Below are 23,000 nucleotides of genomic sequence, written 5' to 3'. Positions count from 1 at the left end.
TGGGCCCACATTCCCCATTACCACTCTCTTTCACTTAATATATTTATAAACTTTTATTGTTAGCTTTCATATCCCTTGCAAGTTTTTTTTCATATTCCTTCTTGCATCTCTTATTACTTTCTTCGTATCGCTTTGTTGCTTTCTATAGCTCTCCCTTGATTGTCATCAACTGCTTAATCCAGCTAACTCATGAGGGGCTTTGGCAAAATGATCTGCCCTCTGTGACGTTGCCTCCCCCCGCTCCCCTCCACTCGGGGTACTTAGTGACAGGTTGGTATAGTCTGGTGTCCTTCCTGTCTGCAACCACTAGCCTTCTGTACCCCAATTCCCACTCCAAAGCCTGGTCCTCTTGCACAAAGTCCAGGGAAACCCTCCTTTTGCATACCTAGAATTCTGAACCGTGAAGCAAAACATTTTTGGACACACTTTCTTATACTTGAGCTTAACTTACCTTGAATGTTGCTGTCGTTGAAGAATGATTAAAAGGCCCTTCTTACACAGCGTGGTCTCAAAGAACTGTGTCCAGGCTGAAGTTCACATCTATTGGAGTCACAAGCTGCTGCTATGAATCAACAGTTGGGACACATTCCTCTTGCATCTTCGAATAAATATCTTTGTGATTCCTTCTTGCATCATGTAGAACCATAATGCTGCACATAGGACGCCATATCTCACTGGCTAGCCCATTATTCAAGATGGTCTGTGGAGCACAGTAGATCCTCAGTTGAGCCCATGAACAATACATGATCTGTAAATGGGAGGACCACAGTTCCTTCAAAAATGCCTGTAAAGACACCCTGAAGTTATCCCTTCTGATTCCATCCGACATATCATTGATGAAGTCATTATCACATTGCTGTTTGTGGGACCTTGCTGTGCGCAAATTGGCTGCCGCATTTCCTACATTACAACAGTGACTCCACTTCAAAAAGTACTTCATTGGCTGTAAAGCGCTTTGAGACATCCGGTGGTCGTGAAAGGCGCTATATAAATGCAAGTCTCTTTCTTTCTTGACATCAACTAGGAAAGGTGATCATTTTTGTGTAACTGCACATCCTCATGGATGAACGCAATGCATTAATTTGGCTTGATCTTCCTAATGACCCTCCTGGCCCCCTGACATGCTGTATTATGATCACCTTTGCAGCAGCTCTTGGTTACTTCAAAGAAACTTCAAGTACCACTTTAAAAACCCTTGCCTGGCGAGGCCGGCATTTATTGCCCATCCTAGTTGCCCTGAGACGGTGGTGGTGGGCCTTCTCCTTATACCGCTGCACTCCTCTGCTCTGTAGCAATTGTTTTACAACAGAATAAAGAAAGACAGACTTGCATTTATATTACCAGCTTGCTAGGCTACTTTATAGGACATTAAGAGTCACCCACAGATATCAATGGACTGGTCAGGTGGGCAGAACAGTAGCAAATGGAATTCAATCTGGAGAAGTGTGAGGTAATGCATTTGGGGAGGGCTAACAAGGCAAGGGAAATACACTATAAATGGTCGGACACTGAGAAGTGCAGAAGATCAGAGGAACCTTGGAGTGCATGTCCACAGGTTCCTGAAGGTTGCAGGACAGGTAGATAAGGTGGTTAAGAAGGCATACGGGATACTTGCCTTTATTAGCCGAGGCAGAGAATATAAGAGCAGGGAGGTTATGCTTGAACTGTATAAAGCACTAGTTAGGCCTCAGCTAGAGCACTGCATGCAGTTCTGGTCACCACATTACAGGAAAGATGTGATTGTACTAGAGAGGGTACAGAGGAGATTTACGAGGATGTTGCCTGGGCTGGGGAATTTTAGCTATGAGGAAAGATTGGATAGGCTGGGGTTGTTTTCTTTGGAACAGAGGAGGCTGAGCGGAGACCTAATTGAGGTGTATAAAATTATGAGGGGCCGAGATAGAGTGGATAGGAAGGACCTATTTCCATTAGTAGAAGGGACAATAACCAGGGGGCCAGAGATTAAAAGTAGTTGGTCGGAGGTTTAGAGGGCATTTGAGGAGAACTGTTTTCACCCAGAGTGTGGTGGGGGTCTGGAACTCACTGCCTGAAAGGGTGGCAGAGGCAGAGGCCCTCATCACATTTAAAAAGTACTTGGATATGCACCTGAATTGCCGTAACCTACAGGGCTACGGACCAAGTGCTGGAAAGTGGGATTAGGGTGGATAGCTCTTTGTCGGCCGGCACAAACAAGATGGGCTGAATGGCCTAATTCTGTGCTGTAAATTTCTATGATTCACATAGTGTAGGACTGGAGTCACGTGTAGACCGGATGGGCAGCAGGCCCCTTACTCGCTGGACATTAGAGAATCGGCTGAGTTTTTATGACAACCTAGCAGCTTTGGAAAAACAATTGAAAAATGTGATTTGCTGATCTTGTGGTGGTTGCTAGTTGTTAGTTCCTTGTTTTCTCTTTCTAGTTGGTAACTGGAACCGAGTTGGGTTGGTTTGTATTTAGCCAATGGGATATTTTTTACTAATCAGCAATTTTTGTACCATGTGTTTTGAAGTGAAAACATTTTGAGGTGTGACGCTACTGATGCTGCTCGATGCATGAGTTGAAATTATATAAATGTTATATTTTATGTTTTCCCAGGTCTTCATGCCACTTTTGGCACATCAGCACACTAGAAATATTGATATGAGACAAGGTTCATCCCGTTATATGAGTGCAGCGACGTTTCAGTACGACAGAATAAGTTTAGCAGACTCAAGAGGAGGAGGGGATTCACGAAATATTCAGTTCGTCAGGGATGAGTTCTTAATGACTGTACTGAAGTTTTCACAGCAGGTCCAGAGAACTATTCAGCAGGTTGAGGGTCAGTGTTTCTGACTAAATGCTACTCCATTTGTATATTCAGGCTCAGAACATGTGCAGCAAGGCTGGTGTTATACTTGTGGAATTCAAATTCGGTTGCTTTTGGAAAAGGCAAATGCCAGCGCCAGATCAAACCGGTCAAGTGTGGAGAGACTAGAAAGGCAGGGATACGTTGGGGAAGGGTGTGTGTTACAAAGTTTGGGCTGTGCCAGATGTTTCTTTTGTGCTCAGTGCCAAGGTACACCCCGTAAGCGAATTCTTGCTCCCTATGAACTGTAGTGTGACTGAATACATGGTGTCCTGGCTGAAATTGTGCGGGATAGGGGTGGGAAAGAGGGCAAGCTGAGTGATGAGATCCTCTCCCTCCACTTTGCCCAGTGGCAGGTCTTACCTGCTGAATTCCTTGGTCTCGGTTCAGACCTTCAGTGGATGACGTCTTGGAGTCTTCAAGGTCCTGTGCCCTCAGAAGTTTCCTTCTGACCTCTAATGGTGGTCCTGCTGCAGCACTGCCTGTATATTCCAGGGGCCACTCGCAGGGGACCCCACCAGAAGCCCGCCAGCAATACGCAATGACCCCTGACCCAAGAAACCGGTCATGATCATGGGGGTGGTGGTTGGGGTTGTAGGCTGTAGTCCTGCCCCAACCCTGTAGGGGCAAGATCAGGAAAGTCCAGCTCATATCTGGTCATATTGCATTGCCCAGAATCAAACAGAACACCCTCATTACTGGAACGTGCATGCTAGAAAGGATTAGAGATGGTTGAGGGGTGATCTGATCGAGGTGTTTAACATGATTAAGGGATTCGATAGGTAGATACAAAGAAACTATTTCCTCTAGTGGGGGAATCCAGAACAAAGGGGCATAATCTTAAAATTTGAGCCAGGCCATTTAGGAGTGAAATCAGGAAGTACTTCTTCACACAAAGGGTAGTGGAAATCTGGCACTCACTCCCCAGAAGGCTGCTGGGTCAATTGAAATTTTCAAGACTGAGATTTGATAGATCTTTGTGGGTAAGGGTATCGAGGGATATGGAGCAAAGGAGGGGAATTGAAGTTGAGGTACAAATCAGCCATGGTCTCATTGAATGGCGGAACAGCCCCGAGGGGCTGAATGCCCTAGTCTTGGTCCTATGTAACATTTAACTTACGCCTCCTCAGTCCATGAACTTTTGACTTCACTATCTCTTCTAATTACACTGAACCTGGACCTGCATCTGCAACACAAAACTAAGCGAGGTTGAGAAGACCCTTTGCCCTAGAGACACGCTGCAGGACATCCCCTGCTTTGAGAACTGGGATACCTGTGTAGAACCACTTGCAGTAGGCAAGCATTCTATCAGAGTATAGTATCTCTGAAATGCTTGATATATTTAAGCAGAGGTGGTTTTGGTTGCGGGCAAGCCTTGGTTCAGGAGTAGTGTTCCTCCTCTGAGGCAGAAGCTACTTTTCCCTAGTAGGTGGCTCAAGAATCTCATGTGAGACTGGAGTTAGGACCTGCCCCAGGGCAGAACACAATGGATGGATGGACGGTTTTGGTTGATTACTAGTATGCCTGGTTGTAATTGCAGAAGACACTCAGTAAGTTTAATTTTTGTTGTCATCCCCTTAGAGTATTGTTTTTGTTTTGCTGCATGTATTTGCACGTACAAGTATTTTTGACCTGGGGAATTCACCACATGTCAAGCAGCTGATCTCATAGCAACCCTGGGTGAGCTTATATATAACTGAGCTGGCGCACTGGCCAGAGAAAGACACGGAAGGTGTTGGAACGTAACTCGTGTATCATTTGAATATTATAATGAATTTCTTACCTGTCTCTGGCACGAGCTTCCTGCACCCATCCCCTAGTCTCACTGGAAAAGGGCACAGACTCAGCATTGGCGAGGGAATCCAAGCCTGTTATTATGGTGCATTGTACACTAAGCGTAACTAACACGATAATCAGCCTTCACTGTCACACGATAATCAGTCTCTTCAATTTGCCCCAGTGCTGTGATTATAGGTTTCAGCAAACCCACAGGGAGGGGAGATAATGTTACCGCTTCGATTTTGGGGAGAATGTGTTTATAGTACCAATTTGGATATTTGTGTGTTATTACAGGAAACTTTGTGCTATCCGGCACCGACGGGACCGAGCTGTTGCCGTTCCCTCAAAACTGCCGGACAAACCAACGTTAATGTTGAAGCATACGGAGCTCCGCATCTGGCAACAAACACTGTTGCTTAGCAACAGCTTCTAAACAGTCGGCCGTACCTTGGAAGCGTCTCTGTCGCTTAGCAACAGCTTCAGAGAGACTTTGCAGAGCCTGACTGTTGGGGAAAAAAAAGCCACGAGAAGAAAAAAAACCTAACAAAACGGCTCCTGATTTTTGCCGGTGGCTCGAGTTTGCCGGACATTTAGCCTCCGGATAACACAAAGTTTCCTGTATTCCTAAGCAATTATGTTTGTTTTTTCTTCTAACCAGGTGAGCTCAAGCTCGAGATGCCATCAATCGATCTTGATGCAGACTTGAACCAATTTGCTTCTGACCCAGTTAGAATGGAAAAGCTCGAGCAGAGTATAATGAACTGGCAGGTGCAGATCACGAGTGCTATTGAAGAGCAGCTGACAAAGATACCCCAGGTGCCATATACCTACTGTTACCATCCAAGTAGAACACTCTATATCTTAATATTCCTGTAGAGTTTTTGTCCTATTCTTAAAGGATTTCTTCTGGAAATAAATACAAAACTCTAAATAGATTCTTACTGAACTTCCACAAGATATTTACTCGCCCACCTCTCTTTGTATGTCTATTCTTGTAAAACATTTAATACTCTCTCCACTCCAGCTATTGGGCACTGTCTTCCAGCAGCCATGTTCCTGAGATCCCAAACTGTTGATATTAATGCCAATATTCTCTAGTCACAAACACCTCGCACTTCAGTGCTTTATGTCAAAGGCTGCTCTCGTTTGTATAAACCTCTTCTTCAAAACATTCCTTTTCTTCTTTGATCTTTCTGGTATTAATGTCATAATTTCATTTCTTTTCAGCCTGTTTTCTTTGTCCCTCCCCACCCTACTTTTATAGCCTGTTTACCCTCTCCGCAATCACACTGGTACCAGTCCTGTTTAGGCGATGCATGACCTGTTCCGAACAGATTTCCCCATCTCCAGAATTTGTTCAAGTGTCCTATGAAATTGAAACCTTGTTTTCTTTACTATCATTATAGCGTTGGTATATCTAACCTCATTCCCCTTAACTGGTCCAGTGCACTGAGAGTACTCCTGAGATTACTAACCTTGTATCTAGAACTAATTCCTCAAACTCCTTCCTCCAGACCTCCATCCTACTCCTCCCTGTGTCAGTGCTTTCTGTGTGATTCTTGAGTTCTGGTTGGTTTATTTTCCTTCCCAGAAGTTTCCCCCCCAGCTCTTTTAAAACTTTACCCTGGCTCCTAAAATCAACAGACTATTCCGAGTCACAGCTCCAAACCAGGCTGTCTATTTGCCTAATTATGGAACCTCCACCACTACTAACATGTGCCTGTTCTCTTGGATAGTGCTACTCTTTTACCAATGGGGTAACCCTTTGCTCCATGGTGCAGTGATGTTGTTCTTGATGAACTCTCCACAGTACTTCCATCATTGTCCTCATCATAGATATCAAGAGCTGTATACGTATTGGCCATTTCCAGGATTTCCCTGTACTGGTTCCCTCTCAAGTTCTGCTCCCTCCATCGGTGGTAACCCACTTCCTCCACTTCGCTTCAACCTTAGGGACATAAGAACTAGGAGCAGGAGTCGGCCATTCGGCCCCTCGAGCCTGTTCCGCCATTCAGTAAGATCATAGCTGATCTTCTACCTCAACTCCACTTTCCTGCGCTATCCCCATATCCTTTGGTTTTCTTAATATCCAAAAATCTATTGATCTCTGTCTTGAATATACTCAATGACTGAGCCTCTACAGCCCTCTGGGGTAGAGAATTCCAAAGGTTCATCACTCTGTGAGTGAAGACATTTCTTCTCATCTCAGTCCTAAATGGCCGACCCCTTATTCTGAGACTGCGACCCCTGGTTCTAGACTCCCCAGCCAGGGGAAACATCCTCCCTCATCTACCCTGTCAAGCCCTGTAAGAATTTTGTATGTTTCAATGAGATCACCTCTCATTCTTCTAAACTCTAGAGAATATAGGCCCAGTCTACTCAATCGCTCCTCATAGGACAATCCCCCCATCCCAGGAACCAGTCTGGTGAACCTTCGTTGCACTCCCTCTATGGCAAGTATATCCTTCCTTCGGTAAGGAGACCAAAACTGCACACAATACTCCAGGTGTGGTCTCACCAGAGCCCTATATAATTGCAGTAAGATGTCTTTACTCTTGTACTCAAATCCTCTTGTAATAAAGGCCAACACACCATTTGCTTTCCTAATTGCTTGCTGTACCTGCATGTTAACTTTCAGTGATTCGTGTACAAGGACACCCAGGTCCCTCTGAACACCAACATTTCCCAATCTCTCTCCATTTAAAAAATACTCTGCTTTTCTATTTTTCCTACCAAAGTGGATAACTTCACATTATATTCCATTTGCCATGTTCTTGCCCACTCACTTAGCCTGTCTATATCCACTTGACGCCTCTTTTACACAGGATATACGGCACAGAAACAGACCATTCGGCCCAACCAGTCCATGCTGGCGTTTATGCTCCACATGAGCCTCCTCCTGCCTTTCCTCATCTAAATCTATCAGCGTAACCCTCTATTCCCTTCTACCTCATATACTTGTCTAGTCTCCGCTTAAATGCATCTGTATTATTCGCTTCAACCACTCCCTGTGATAGCAAGTGAAGCAAAATAATTATTTAATATTTCTGCCATCTCTCTATCGTTACCTATGGTATTATCCTGACTATCCCTTAATGGCCCTATTCCCATCCCAACCTTTTTTTATCGATGTGCCTGTAAAATATTTTACTATCTTGTTTTATGTTCCTTGATCTTTGTATCCTCCTCACAACTTACATTCCCACCCAGCTTTATATCATCAGCAAACTTGGATATATTACATTTGGCCCCCTCATCCAAATCATTGATGTAGATTGTGAATAGCTGAGGCCCAAGCTCTGATCCTTGCGTTACCCCACTAGTTACAGCCTGCCAACCCAAAAATGACCCATTTATTCCTACTCTGTTTTCTGTCCGTTAACCAATTCTCAATCCATGCTAGTATATTACCCCCAATCCCATGAGCCCTAATTTTATTTAATAATCACCTTATCGAATGCCTTCTGAAAATCCAAATACAGGAAACTTTCTGGTATCCGGCACGGACGGGACCGACCTGGTGCCGATCCATCAACAATGCCGGATAACCGAACGCTATAGTAAAAGATACGGCGCTCAGAGCTCCGTATAAAGCAACAAACCCTGTTGGCTTCAAAACAATCGGCACAAGTTGCAAGCGTGTCTGTAGCTTAGCAACAGCTTCAGCTACACACTCGCACAGCCACAAATGGAGTAAAAAAAGTAACTAAAAGTAAAAAAAAGTTATCTGAACCGACTCCTGAATTTTGCCGGTGGATAGAGCGTTCTGGTTATTTAGTGGCCGGTTAATCGAAAGTTTCCTGTACACCACATCCACTGATTCCCCCATATCTATTCTGCTAGTTACAACCTTCCTCTTTATCTGTGGCGTTATAACCTTGCAGAGTGTATCGTAAAAAAACCTTTCCACCCCTTGTATGTTGTGCTGTTTCTCTGCATTGACATTTCACGTGTACTCCCCCTGAATACTTGCACACATTCAGGACCTCCTGCATCATCCATATAAACATAAGAAGAACATAAGAAATAGGAGCAGGAATAGGCCACTTGGCCCCTCGGGCCTGCTCCGCCATTCAATAACATCATGGCTGATCTTGGGCTCAAAGCCACTTCCCTGCCCGCTCCCCATAACCCTTCACTCCCCTATCTTGCAAAAATCTGTCTATCTGCACCTTAAATGTATTTAATGACCCAGCCTCCACGGCTCTCTGGGGCAGAGAATTCCACAGATTTACAACTCTCTGAGAGAAGAAATTCCTCCTCATCTCAGTTTTAAAAGGGCGACCCTTTATTCTGAAACTATGCCCCCGAGTTCCAGATTTCCCCACGAGGGGAAACATCCTCTCTGCATCTACCTTGTCGAGCCCCCTCAGTATCTTATATGTTTCAATAAGATCACCTCATTCTTCTAAATTCCAATGAGTATAGGCTCAACCTTTCCTCATAAGTCAACCCCTTCATCTCAGGAATCAACCGAGTGAATCGTCTCTGAACTGCCTCCAATGCAAATATATCCTTCCTTAAATAAGGAGACCAAAACTGTACGCAGTACTCAAGGTGTGGTCTCACCAATACCCTGTACAGTTGTAGCAGGACTTCCCTGCTTTTATACTCCAACCCCCTTGCAATAAAGGCCAACATTCCATTTGCCTTTTTGATTACTTGCTATACCTGCATGCTAACTTTTTGTGTTTCATGCACAAGGACTCCCAGGTCCCTTTGAACTGTAGCATTTTGTAATCTCTCTCCATTTAAATAATTTGCTTTTTTATTTTTCCTGCCAATGTGGATAACCTCGCACTTTCCCACATTATACTCCATCTACCAAATGTTTGCCCACTCACTTAGCCTGTGCAGGTTCTTTGAGTCCTCTGCACAACTTGCTTTCCCACCCATCTTTGTATCATCTGCAAACTTGGCTACATTACACTCGGTCCCTTCATCCAAGTCACTATTGTAGATTGTAAATAGTTGAGGCCCCAGCACCGATCCCTGTGGCACCCCACAAGTTACCATTTGCCAACCGGAAAATGACCCATTTATCCCAACTCTCTTTTCTGTTAGTTAGCCAATTCTCTATTCATCCATGCTAATGTATTACCCCCAACATGGGTATAGCAGGAGGCCATTCAGCCCCTCGAGCCTCTCTCACCATTCTATTAGATCACGGCTGATCTGTACCTTAACTCCATTTACCCCCCTTTGCTCCATATCCCTTGATACCCTTATTGATCGATCTCAGTTTTGAAAATTTCAAGTCTAGCCCCCGGATTTGCCATTTCTTTGCCCTCAACTGCTGTGCTACTCACATACTAACACTTGAACTAATTTTTCTTAACCACCCTGGTTACATGAATTGCAAATTCCGCTCTACTCCCGCGTCCCTCCTTTACAACTTCATATGGTCAGCTTCTCATTCAGTCAGCCACTGGCAGCTCGAGCCCCCAGACCGGAACCTGTGTCTGTGCCTTCTGTGTGGCACTGAGTGAAGCCGATCTGCCACCAGCAGAGTGCTGTCTCTCTGCTGGAAATAGTCAGCAGGTCAGGCAGCATCTGTAGAGAGAGAAACAGAGTTAACGTTTCAGGTCGATGACCCTTCGTCAGAACTTTTGATTTCAGATTTCCAGCATCCGCTGTAATTTGATTTTGTATTCCTGTCTCTGTGCGTTGCATTTTCCTAGTTTAAAGATTGGATAGGCTGGGGTTGTTTTCATTGGAACAGAGGAGGTTGAGGGGAGACCTAATTGAGGTGTATAAAGTTATGAGGGGCCTCGATTAGAGTGGATAGGAAGGACCTATTTCCCTTAGCGGAAGGGTCAATAACCAGGGAGCAGAGGTTTAAAGTAATAGCAAAATACTGCAGATGCTAGTATTTGCAGTATTTTGCAAATACTAGCAAAGGGTGGTAGAGTCCAAAGATGTGCGGGTTAGGATGATTGGCTATGATAAATTGACCCTTAGTGTTAGGGGGATTAAATACGTGGGGTTACGGGGATAGGGTGGGATATGTGTTGGTGTAGGGGTTACGGGGATCGGGTGGGATATGTGTTGGTGTAGGGGTTACGGGGATAGGGTGGGATATGTGTTGGTGTAGGGGTTACGGGAATCGGGTGGGATATGTGTTGGTGTAGGGGGTTACGGGGATAGGGTGGGATATGTGTTGGTGTAGGGGTTACGGGGATAGGGTGGGATATGTGTTGGTGTAGGGGGTTACGGGGATAGGGTGGGATATGTGTTGGTGTAGGGGTTACGGGGATAGGGTGGGATATGTGTTGGTGTAGGGGTTACGGGGATAGGGTGGAATATGTGTTGGTGTAGGGGTTACGGGGATCGGGTGGGATATGTGTTGGTGTAGGGGTTACGGGGATCGGGTGGGATATGTGTTGGTGTAGGGGTTACGGGGATCGGGTGGGATATGTGTCGGTGCAGGCTTGATGGGCCGAAATGGCCTCTATCTGCACTGTGGGGTTCTGGGATTTCTGTGATTTCTGTGATGCTGATTTAAGGTAATTGGTCGGAGGTTTAGAGGGGATTTGAGGAGAAATCTTTTCACCTAGAGGGGTCTGGAACTCACTGCCTGAAAGGGTGGTAGAGGCAGAAACCCTCATCACATGTAAAATGTACTTGGATATGCACCTGAAGTGCTGTAACCTACAAGGCTATGGACCAAGTGCTGGAAAGTGGGTTTAGGGTGGATAGCCCTTTGTCAGCCGCCACGAACAAGATGGGTCAAATGACCTCCTTCTGTGCTGTAAATTTCTATGATTATACTGCCCTCACGGAACCAAATGTTTCATTTCCCAGTGATTGTCATATCTGTGCTGCTACACCAGGAACAATCTCTCTTTTGCTTCAGTTTCCTTCACTGGCACAACCTGCTTACTGCATTGTCGAGAACGACAAACATTCGTTCAGGCTTAGGTAAATAAATGGGCACGAACCCCATGGGTGGATTGACACACGTAGTGGTAAATGGACACTAACCCCGTGGGTGGATTGACACATGTCGTGGTAAATGGACACTAACCCCGCGGGTGGATTGACACATGTAGTGGTAAATGGACACTAACCCCGTGGGTGGATTGAAACATGTCGTGGTAAATGGACACTAACCCCATGGGTGGATTGACACATGTAGTGGTAAATGGACACTAACCCCACGGGTGGATTGACACATGTCGTGGTAAATGGACACTAACCCCGTGGGTGGATTGAAACATGTCGTGGTAAATGGACACTAACCCCATGGGTGGATTGACACATGTCGTGGTAAATGGACACTAACCCCGCGGGTGGATTGACACATGTCGTGGTAAATGGACACTAACCCCGTGGGTGGATTGACACATGTCGTGGTAAATGGACACTAACCCCATGGGTGGATTGACACATGTAGTGGTAAATGGACACTAACCCCATGGGTGGATTGACACATGTCGTGGTAAATGGACACTAACCCCATGGGTGGATTGACACATGTAGTGGTAAATGGACACTAACCCCGTGGGTGGATTGACACATGTTGTGGTAAATGGACACTAACCCCGTGGGTGGATTGACACATGTAGTGGTAAATGGACACTAACCCCATGGGTGGATTGACACATGTAGTGGTAAATGGACACTAACCCCATGGGTGGATTGACACATGTAGTGGTAAATGGACACTAACCCCGTGGGTGGATTGACACATGTCGTGGTAAATGGACACTAACCCCACGGGTGGATTGACACATGTAGTGGTAAATGGACACTAACCCCGTGGGTGGATTGACACATGTAGTGGTAAATGGACACTAACCCCGTGGGTGGATTGACACATGTCGTGGTAAATGGACACTAACCCCACGGGTGGATTGACACATGTAGTGGTAAATGGACACTAACCCCGTGGGTGGATTGACACATGTCGTGGTAAATGGACACTAACCCCACGGGTGGATTGACACATGAAGTGGTAAATGGACACTAACCCCGTGGGTGGATTGACACATGTCGTGGTAAATGGACACTAACCCCACGGGTGGATTGACACATGTCGTGGTAAATGGACACTAACCCCACGGGTGGATTGACACATGTCGTGGTAAATGGACACTAACCCCACGGGTGGATTGACACATGTAGTGGTAAATGGACACTAACCCCGTGGGTGGATTGACACATGTCGTGGTAAATGGACACTAACCCCACGGGTGGATTGACACATGTAGTGGTAAATGGACACTAACCCCGTGGGTGGATTGACACATGTCGTGGTAAATGGGCACTAACCCCATGGGTGGATTGACACATGAAGTGGTAAATGGACACTAACCCCGTGGGTGGATTGACACATGTCGTGGTAAATGGACACTAACCCCACGGGTGGATTGACACATGTCGTGGTAAATGGACACTAACCCCATGGGTGGATTGACACATGAAGTGGTAAATGGACACTAACCCCACGGGTGGATTGACACATGTCGTGGTAAATGGGCACTAACCCCACGGGTGGATTGACACATGTAGTGGTAAATGGACACTAACCCCGTGGGTGGATTGACACATGAAGTGGTAAATGGACACTAACCCCACGGGTGGATTGACACATGTCGTGGTAAATGGACACTAACCCCACGGGTGGATTGACACATGTCGTGGTAAATGGACACTAACCCCATGGGTGGATTGACACATGAAGTGGTAAATGGACACTAACCCCACGGGTGGATTGAAACATGTCGTGGTAAATGGACACTAACCCCGTGGGTGGATTGACACATGTCGTGGTAAATGGACACTAACCCCGCGGGTGGATTGACACATGTAGTGGTAAATGGACACTAACCCCGTGGGTGGATTGAAACATGTCGTGGTAAATGGACACTAACCCCGTGGGTGGATTGACACATGTCGTGGTAAATGGACACTAACCCCGCGGGTGGATTGACACATGTAGTGGTAAATGGACACTAACCCCGTGGGTGGATTGAAACATGTCGTGGTAAATGGACACTAACCCCATGGGTGGATTGACACATGTAGTGGTAAATGGACACTAACCCCACGGGTGGATTGACACATGTCGTGGTAAATGGACACTAACCCCGTGGGTGGATTGAAACATGTCGTGGTAAATGGACACTAACCCCATGGGTGGATTGACACATGTCGTGGTAAATGGACACTAACCCCACGGGTGGATTGACACATGTCGTGGTAAATGGACACTAACCCCATGGGTGGATTGACACATGAAGTGGTAAATGGACACTAACCCCACGGGTGGATTGACACATGTCGTGGTAAATGGGCACTAACCCCACGGGTGGATTGACACATGTCGTGGTAAATGGACACTAACCCCACGGGTGGATTGACACATGTCGTGGTAAATGGACACTAACCCCATGGGTGGATTGACACATGAAGTGGTAAATGGACACTAACCCCACGGGTGGATTGACACATGTCGTGGTAAATGGACACTAACCCCGCGGGTGGATTGACACATGTAGTGGTAAATGGACACTAACCCCATGGGTGGATTGACACATGTAGTGGTAAATGGACACTAACCCCGTGGGTGGATTGAAACATGTCGTGGTAAATGGACACTAACCCCGTGGGTGGATTGACACATGTCGTGGTAAATGGACACTAACCCCGCGGGTGGATTGACACATGTAGTGGTAAATGGACACTAACCCCGTGGGTGGATTGAAACATGTCGTGGTAAATGGACACTAACCCCATGGGTGGATTGACACATGTAGTGGTAAATGGACACTAACCCCACGGGTGGATTGACACATGTCGTGGTAAATGGACACTAACCCCGTGGGTGGATTGACACATGTCGTGGTAAATGGGCACTAACCCCATGGGTGGATTGACACATGTCGTGGTAAATGGGCACTAACCCCATGGGTGGATTGACACATGTAGTGGTAAATGGACACTAACCCCGTGGGTGGATTGACACATGTCGTGGTAAATGGACACTAACCCCACGGGTGGATTGACACATGTAGTGGTAAATGGACACTAACCCCGTGGGTGGATTGACACATGTCGTGGTAAATGGGCACTAACCCCATGGGTGGATTGACACATGAAGTGGTAAATGGACACTAACCCCGTGGGTGGATTGACACATGTCGTGGTAAATGGACACTAACCCCACGGGTGGATTGACACATGTCGTGGTAAATGGACACTAACCCCATGGGTGGATTGACACATGTAGTGGTAAATGGACACTAACCCCGTGGGTGGATTGACACATGTCGTGGTAAATGGACACTAACCCCACGGGTGGATTGACACATGTAGTGGTAAATGGACACTAACCCCGTGGGTGGATTGACACATGTAGTGGTAAATGGACACTAACCCCGTGGGTGGATTGACACATGTAGTGGTAAATGGACACTAACCCCGTGGGTGGATTGACACATGTAGTGGTAAATGGACACTAACCCCACGGGTGGATTGACACATGTAGTGGTAAATGGACACTAACCCCGTGGGTGGATTGACACATGTCGTGGTAAATGGACACTAACCCCACGGGTGGATTGACACATGTAGTGGTAAATGGACACTAACCCCGTGGGTGGATTGACACATGTAGTGGTAAATGGACACTAACCCCGTGGGTGGATTGACACATGTAGTGGTAAATGGACACTAACCCCATGGGTGGATTGACACATGTCGTGGTAAATGGACACTAACCCCACGGGTGGATTGACACATGTCGTGGTAAATGGACACTAACCCCACGGGTGGATTGACACATGTCGTGGTAAATGGACACTAACCCCACGGGTGGATTGACACATGTAGTGGTAAATGGACACTAACCCCGTGGGTGGATTGACACATGTCGTGGTAAATGGACACTAACCCCACGGGTGGATTGACACATGTAGTGGTAAATGGACACTAACCCCGTGGGTGGATTGACACATGTCGTGGTAAATGGACACTAACCCCACGGGTGGATTGACACATGTTGTGGTAAATGGACACTAACCCCACGGGTGGATTGACACATGTAGTGGTAAATGGACACTAACCCCGTGGGTGGATTGACACATGTCGTGGTAAATGGGCACTAACCCCATGGGTGGATTGACACATGAAGTGGTAAATGGACACTAACCCCGTGGGTGGATTGACACATGTCGTGGTAAATGGGCACTAACCCCACGGGTGGATTGACACATGTAGTGGTAAATGGACACTAACCCCGTGGGTGGATTGACACGTAGTGGTAAATGGACACTAACCCCGTGGGTGGATTGACACATGTAGTGGTAAATGGACACTAACCCCATGGGTGGATTGACACATGTAGTGGTAAATGGACACTAACCCCACGGGTGGATTGACACATGTCGTGGTAAATGGGCACTAACCCCACGGGTGGATTGACACATGTAGTGGTAAATGGACACTAACCCCGTGGGTGGATTGACACGTGTCGTGGTAAATGGACACTAACCCCGTGGGTGGATTGACACATGTCGTGGTAAATGGACACTAACCCCACGGGTGGATTGACACATGTCGTGGTAAATGGGCACTAACCCCACGGGTGGATTGACACATGTAGTGGTAAATGGACACTAACCCCATGGGTGGATTGACACATGTCGTAGTAAATGGACACTAACCCGATGGGTGGATTGACACATGTCGTGGTAAATGGGCACTAACCCCATGGGTGGATTGACACATGTCGTGGTAAATGGACACTAACCCCGCGGGTGGATTGACACATGTCGTGGTAAATGGACACTAATCCCGCGGGTGGATTGACACATGTCGTGGTAAATGGACACTAACCCCGTGGGTGGATTGACACATGTCGTGGTAAATGGACACTAACCCCGCGGGTGGATTGACACATGTCGTGGTAAATGGGCACTAACCCCATGGGTGGATTGAAACATGTCGTGGTAAATGGACACTATCCCCGTGGGTGGATTGACACGTCGTGGTAAATGGACACTAACCCCACGGGTGGATTGACACATGTCGTGGTAAATGGACACTATCCCCGTGGGTGGATTGACACGTCGTGGTAAATGGACACTAACCCCACGGGTGGATTGACACATGTCGTGGTAAATGGGCACTAACCCCATGGGTGGATTGAAACATGTCGTGGTAAATGGACACTATCCCCGTGGGTGGATTGACACGTCGTGGTAAATGGACACTAACCCCACGGGTGGATTGACACATGTCGTGGTAAATGGACACTATCCCCGTGGGTGGATTGACACGTCGTGGTAAATGGACACTAACCCCGTGGGTGGATTGACACATGTCGTGGTAAATGGACACTAACCCCGTGGGTGGATTGACACATGTCGTGGTAAATGGACACTAACCCCGTGGGTGGATTGACACATGTCGTGGTAAATGGACACTAACCCCGTGGGTGGATTGACACGTGTCGTGGTAAATGGACACTAACCCCGTGGGTGGATTGACACATGTCGTGGTAAATGGACACTAACCCCACGGGTGGATTGACACATGTCGTGGTAAATGGACACTAACCCCGTGGGTGGATTGACACGTGTCGTGGTAAATGGACACTAACCCCGCGGGTGGATTGACACATGTCGTGGTAAATGGACACTAACCCCACGGGTGGATTGAAACATGTCGTGGTAAATGGACACTAACCCCGTGGGTGGATTGACACATGTCGTGGTAAATGGACACTAACCCCGTGGGTGGATTGACACATGAAGTGGTAAATGGACACTAACCCCGTGGGTGGATTGACACATGAAGTGGTAAATGGACACTAACCCCGTGGGTGGATTGACACATGTAGTGGTAAATGGACACTAACCCCGTGGGTGGATTGACACATGTAGTGGTAAATGGACACTAACCCCGTGGGTGGATTGACACATGTCGTGGTAAATGGGCACTAACCCCATGGGTGGATTGACACATGTCGTGGTAAATGGGCACTAACCCCGTGGGTGGATTGACACATGTCGTGGTAAATGGACACTAACCCCACGGGTGGATTGACACATGTAGTGGTAAATGGACACTAACCCCGTGGGTGGATTGACACATGTCGTGGTAATTGGTCACTAACCCCGTGGGTGGATTGACACATGTCGTGGTAAATGGACACTAACCCCGTGGGTGGATTGACACATGTCGTGGTAAATGGACACTCACCCCGTGGGTGGATTGACACATGTCGTGGTAAATGGACACTAACCCCGTGGGTGGATTGACACGTGTCGTGGTAAATGGACACTAACCCCGTGGGTGGATTGACACATGTCGTGGTAAATGGACACTAACCCCACGGGTGGATTGACACATGTCGTGGTAAATGGGCACTAACCCCACGGGTGGATTGACACATGTAGTGGTAAATGGACACTAACCCCATGGGTGGATTGACACATGTCGTAGTAAATGGACACTAACCCCATGGGTGGATTGACACATGTCGTGGTAAATGGGCACTAACCCCATGGGTGGATTGACACATGTCGTGGTAAATGGACACTAACCCCGCGGGTGGATTGACACATGTCGTGGTAAATGGACACTAATCCCGCGGGTGGATTGACACATGTCGTGGTAAATGGACACTAACCCCGTGGGTGGATTGACACATGTCGTGGTAAATGGACACTAACCCCGCGGGTGGATTGACACATGTCGTGGTAAATGGGCACTAACCCCATGGGTGGATTGAAACATGTCGTGGTAAATGGACACTATCCCCGTGGGTGGATTGACACGTCGTGGTAAATGGACACTAACCCCACGGGTGGATTGACACATGTCGTGGTAAATGGACACTATCCCCGTGGGTGGATTGACACGTCGTGGTAAATGGACACTAACCCCACGGGTGGATTGACACATGTCGTGGTAAATGGGCACTAACCCCATGGGTGGATTGAAACATGTCGTGGTAAATGGACACTATCCCCGTGGGTGGATTGACACGTCGTGGTAAATGGACACTAACCCCACGGGTGGATTGACACATGTCGTGGTAAATGGACACTATCCCCGTGGGTGGATTGACACGTCGTGGTAAATGGACACTAACCCCGTGGGTGGATTGACACATGTCGTGGTAAATGGACACTAACCCCGTGGGTGGATTGACACATGTCGTGGTAAATGGACACTAACCCCGTGGGTGGATTGACACATGTCGTGGTAAATGGACACTAACCCCGTGGGTGGATTGACACATGTCGTGGTAAATGGACACTAACCCCATGGGTGGATTGACACATGTAGTGGTAAATGGACACTAACCCCACGGGTGGATTGACACATGTCGTGGTAAATGGACACTAACCCCATGGGTGGATTGACACATGTCGTGGTAAATGGACACTAACCCCGTGGGTGGATTGACACATGTCGTGGTAAATGGACACTAACCCCGCGGGTGGATTGACACATGTCGTGGTAAATGGACACTAACCCCGTGGGTGGATTGACACGTGTCGTGGTAAATGGACACTAACCCCGTGGGTGGATTGACACGTAGTGGTAAATGGACACTAACCCCGCGGGTGGATTGACACATGTCGTGGTAAATGGACACTAACCCCGTGGGTGGATTGACACATGTCGTGGTAAATGGACACTAACCCCGTGGGTGGATTGACACATGAAGTGGTAAATGGACACTAACCCCGTGGGTGGATTGACACATGTCGTGGTAAATGGACACTAACCCCGCGGGTGGATTGACACATGTCGTGGTAAATGGACACTAACCCCGTGGGTGGATTGACACGTGTCGTGGTAAATGGACACTAACCCCGTGGGTGGATTGACACGTAGTGGTAAATGGACACTAACCCCGCGGGTGGATTGACACATGTCGTGGTAAATGGACACTAACCCCGTGGGTGGATTGACACATGTCGTGGTAAATGGACACTAACCCCGTGGGTGGATTGACACATGAAGTGGTAAATGGACACTAACCCCGTGGGTGGATTGACACATGTCGTGGTAAATGGGCACTAACCCCGTGGGTGGATTGACACATGTCGTGGTAAATGGACACTAACCCCGTGGGTGGGTTGACACATGTCGTGGTAAATGGGCACTAACCCCGCGGGTGGATTGAAACATGTCGTGGTAAATGAACACTAACCCCGTGGGTGGATTGACACATGTCGTGGTAAATGGGCACTAACCCCACGGGTGGATTGACACATGTAGTGGTAAATGGACACTAACCCCGTGGGTGGATTGACACGTGTCGTGGTAAATGGACACTAACCCCGTGGGTGGATTGACACATGAAGTGGTAAATGGACACTAACCCCGTGGGTGGATTGACACATGAAGTGGTAAATGGACACTAACCCCACGGGTGGATTGACACATGTAGTGATAAATGGACACTAACCCCGCGGGTGGATTGACACATGTAGTGGTAAAAAGTAAGTGGCGCTAGAATTCAGCATGGAAATAATTGTTAGATTATCAAAGCTGCTTCTGCATGGACTTCAACCGTGATATCAAAGTGTTAACCATTACAGCCCCCACACTCACCCATACTTCTCCTTGACTTACAACGCAGTGGAAATTTGTCATGTCACGTTGGTGAGTGTTTACAGAAAAAGCAGGATGGTTCAAACACAGTAACCAGAAATGACTGATGAGGATAAAGATATTTGTCTTTCCAACCTTAAAGAATCTCTGACATTTCAGTAAAATACACACGCTACTTGGTGATTGTGTCCTTGGCGCAATGAACACTTACACTCTCCATTAAATAGAAGTGTTGTCTTCTGTTATTATCAGGCATGTTAAGATCGAAGACAAGAATGCACTTTTCTTTTTCACAAAGTAATATCTGAATCTCTTCCTTAGGGTCAGAGTCCATTATCAGAGATCGAGTTCTGGCGTGAACGTAATGCTACTCTCAGTGCCCTCAGCGAACAGTTGAAACTGCCCGTGGTGAAGCGGATTGTTGACTTTGTGAGCAAAGTTGACCAAAGTTTAATTCAGAACCTCAATTTAATCATTACTGACCTCACCAAGTACCATGTGGAAGCTGCAGACAATGTCCGGTTCCTTTCAACCCTTGAACGTCATTTTAAGGTAAAGAAGAATTGCATTCTTTGTGTAATATAATCGACACCTGAAGATATCGGCTTGAAATACCCTTCTACCAGTGACTCGATTGATAAATAACATGGACTTATGTCAAGAACAGTGGTGTACTCTTACTTCCGTGAACACTACACGGGCAAGAGTCTCTTCCACAAGGCCATTATAGAAACTTCATTTAGGGTTATGGTGATAGTATCACTAATATTGTCAATAATCTGCAGCACCCAACATGCTGTTGATTTGGAGGTGGTTGAGCTGAACTGACTCCAGCTGTCCATTTCTGCATCTTAACTCCACTTTTCAGGCAGCACGTGTTACAGTGGCAGTAAAAGTGACCAAGAAATTGAACATGTAAAAGTCATCCTTTCACTATGCTGGCTGTCCGATATTTTGCAGTGATGGCCATTTTGACAATAGAAAGAAGGAACTTCCATTTATATGGCACCCATCATGTCCTGCGAACGTTCCAAAGCACTTTACAGCCAATGAAGTATTTTTGAAGTGTAGTCACTGCTGTAATGTAGGGAAAACCCAACAGCCAATTTGCGCACAGCAAGGTCCCACAAACAGCAATCTGATAATGACCAGATAGTCTGTCTTTTAGTGATGCTGGTTGCGGGATAAATATTGGCCAGGACACCGGGGAGAACTCCCCCGCTCTTCGTCAAATAGTGCCATGGGATCTTTTATGCCCCCTGGATGGGCAAATGGGGGTCTCGGTTTAATGCCTCATCGAAGGACGACACCTTCAACAGTGCAGCACTCCCTCAGAACTGCACTGACAATGAAAATAATATGTTTTCCTGCATCACGTTTTACTGACTGTGATAATACTTTTATCTTTAATTTTAAATATTTTCTGGCTGTCTTTTACCTTTTTTTTGTCTTCCCAATATTCCTATCATTTGTTTTCCATCTCAGTCCCCCTTTGAGGTGGCCTTGAGTAGCTGAATTCCTCTTTTTCCAATGTATAACAAACCCGTTCCCCTGTTCAAGTACAGTGCCTCCCTCTGCTCAGCACCTCAGTTACTTCTGCTGCTCCTTCCTCGTTATTTGCCTACTTTTGGCAAGTTGAGCGGTGGCCATGCTTGTGAAGACATGCTTCTGAGCGATCCAGAGTAATCAAAGCTGATCATTTCCTATGGAAGGATTTCTAAGTAGTTATGCCTTGATTCTTTCCAAGGTGAAAGATGCTTGTGCAAATCTGACACTCTTGTGAAGGCTCGCTCATTTGTTTTGCTGCAAGAAGCTTTTTTTTTTAATGATACGCTTGCTGTTCTTTGGTTCACTGATATCCTTTCGTCCTTTGTTACGTGCCTTGATTAAAACTGCTGCGCTGGTCTCAGTGAGCAAGGTTCATCTTTATAATACGACTGTGCAGTACATGATTTTTAAAATGTATGCGTGTTTATTAGAACCTGTCACATGGAACAAGATTTCAAGTCGTCATGGATACAATCCCTTCCATGATGAATGCCTTGAGGATGGTTTGGATTATTTCTCGCCATTACAACAAGGATGAGCGAATGGTGCCCCTTATGGAACGGATTGCATGGGAGATTTCAGAAAGAGTCCATAAAGTAATCAGTGTGCGGACTATATTCAAGTAAGCAACGTCCGTGACATTCAGCGTTCTACTGATGTATAGAAATACGTGTACTTGTTAGTATCTGATCTATTCACTGTTGTTGTTTTTTTTTTTTACTTCTATTATAGTAATACTTTCAGTAGATGCTTTTATACGACAACAACAGCAAATTGCATTTCCACAGAGTCTTTAACATAGAAAAACATCCCAAGGTGCTTTTCAGAGGCATAATCGGAGAAAAATAGATGGCAAGCCCAAGAAGGAGATATTAGGAAGGGTGAACAAAAGCTTGGTCACAGAAGCAGATTTTAAGGAGCATCTTAAAGGGGTAGAGGGAGGTGGAGAGGAGGAACGGTTTAGGGAGGAGCATGGGGCAAGATGGCCGAAGGCACGGCCGCCAATGGTGAACAGGGAACATTGCAACATCAGAATTATTGCACTGCTGAAGGATAGTCTTTAGCTTCTTTTTTCAGCTAGCTTGCACTTTGTTGTTAATCTGTGGTCTGGGTTGCAGCCTTTTTCATGGTTGCCACTGGAGTGGGATCCTGGAAGTTCCCCATGATCCCATAAATTTCAGTGGTCCATTTAGCAGCCCATTTGAAAACTCTTAAAATCATGAGAATGGGTGAGTTTCATAGCACAAA

At 46.6% G+C, this 23,000-nt stretch overlaps 1 protein-coding gene across 1 annotated transcript in view; it reads left to right on the top strand.

The window, feature by feature from the left end:
* dnah10 (dynein axonemal heavy chain 10) overlaps nt 1-23,000 on the top strand; it is a 304,418-nt gene that overhangs the window by 29,807 nt on the left and 251,611 nt on the right. The window contains exons 6-9 of the mRNA XM_086011825.1: nt 2,597-2,819; nt 5,284-5,441; nt 20,526-20,756; nt 22,184-22,374. Of these exons, the coding sequence (XP_085867951.1) occupies nt 2,597-2,819; nt 5,284-5,441; nt 20,526-20,756; nt 22,184-22,374 (803 nt within the window). The remainder of the gene's footprint in view (nt 1-2,596; nt 2,820-5,283; nt 5,442-20,525; nt 20,757-22,183; nt 22,375-23,000) is intronic.

The sequence above is a fragment of the Somniosus microcephalus genome, chromosome 19 (assembly GCF_052327205.1).
Source record: "Somniosus microcephalus isolate GS21.2 chromosome 19, FLI_Smic_1.0, whole genome shotgun sequence".
Classification (NCBI taxonomy): Eukaryota; Metazoa; Chordata; class Chondrichthyes; order Squaliformes; family Somniosidae; genus Somniosus; species Somniosus microcephalus.
The sequence above is the reverse complement of the archived record's forward strand: the minus strand, read 5'-3'. Positions and strand labels throughout refer to the sequence as shown.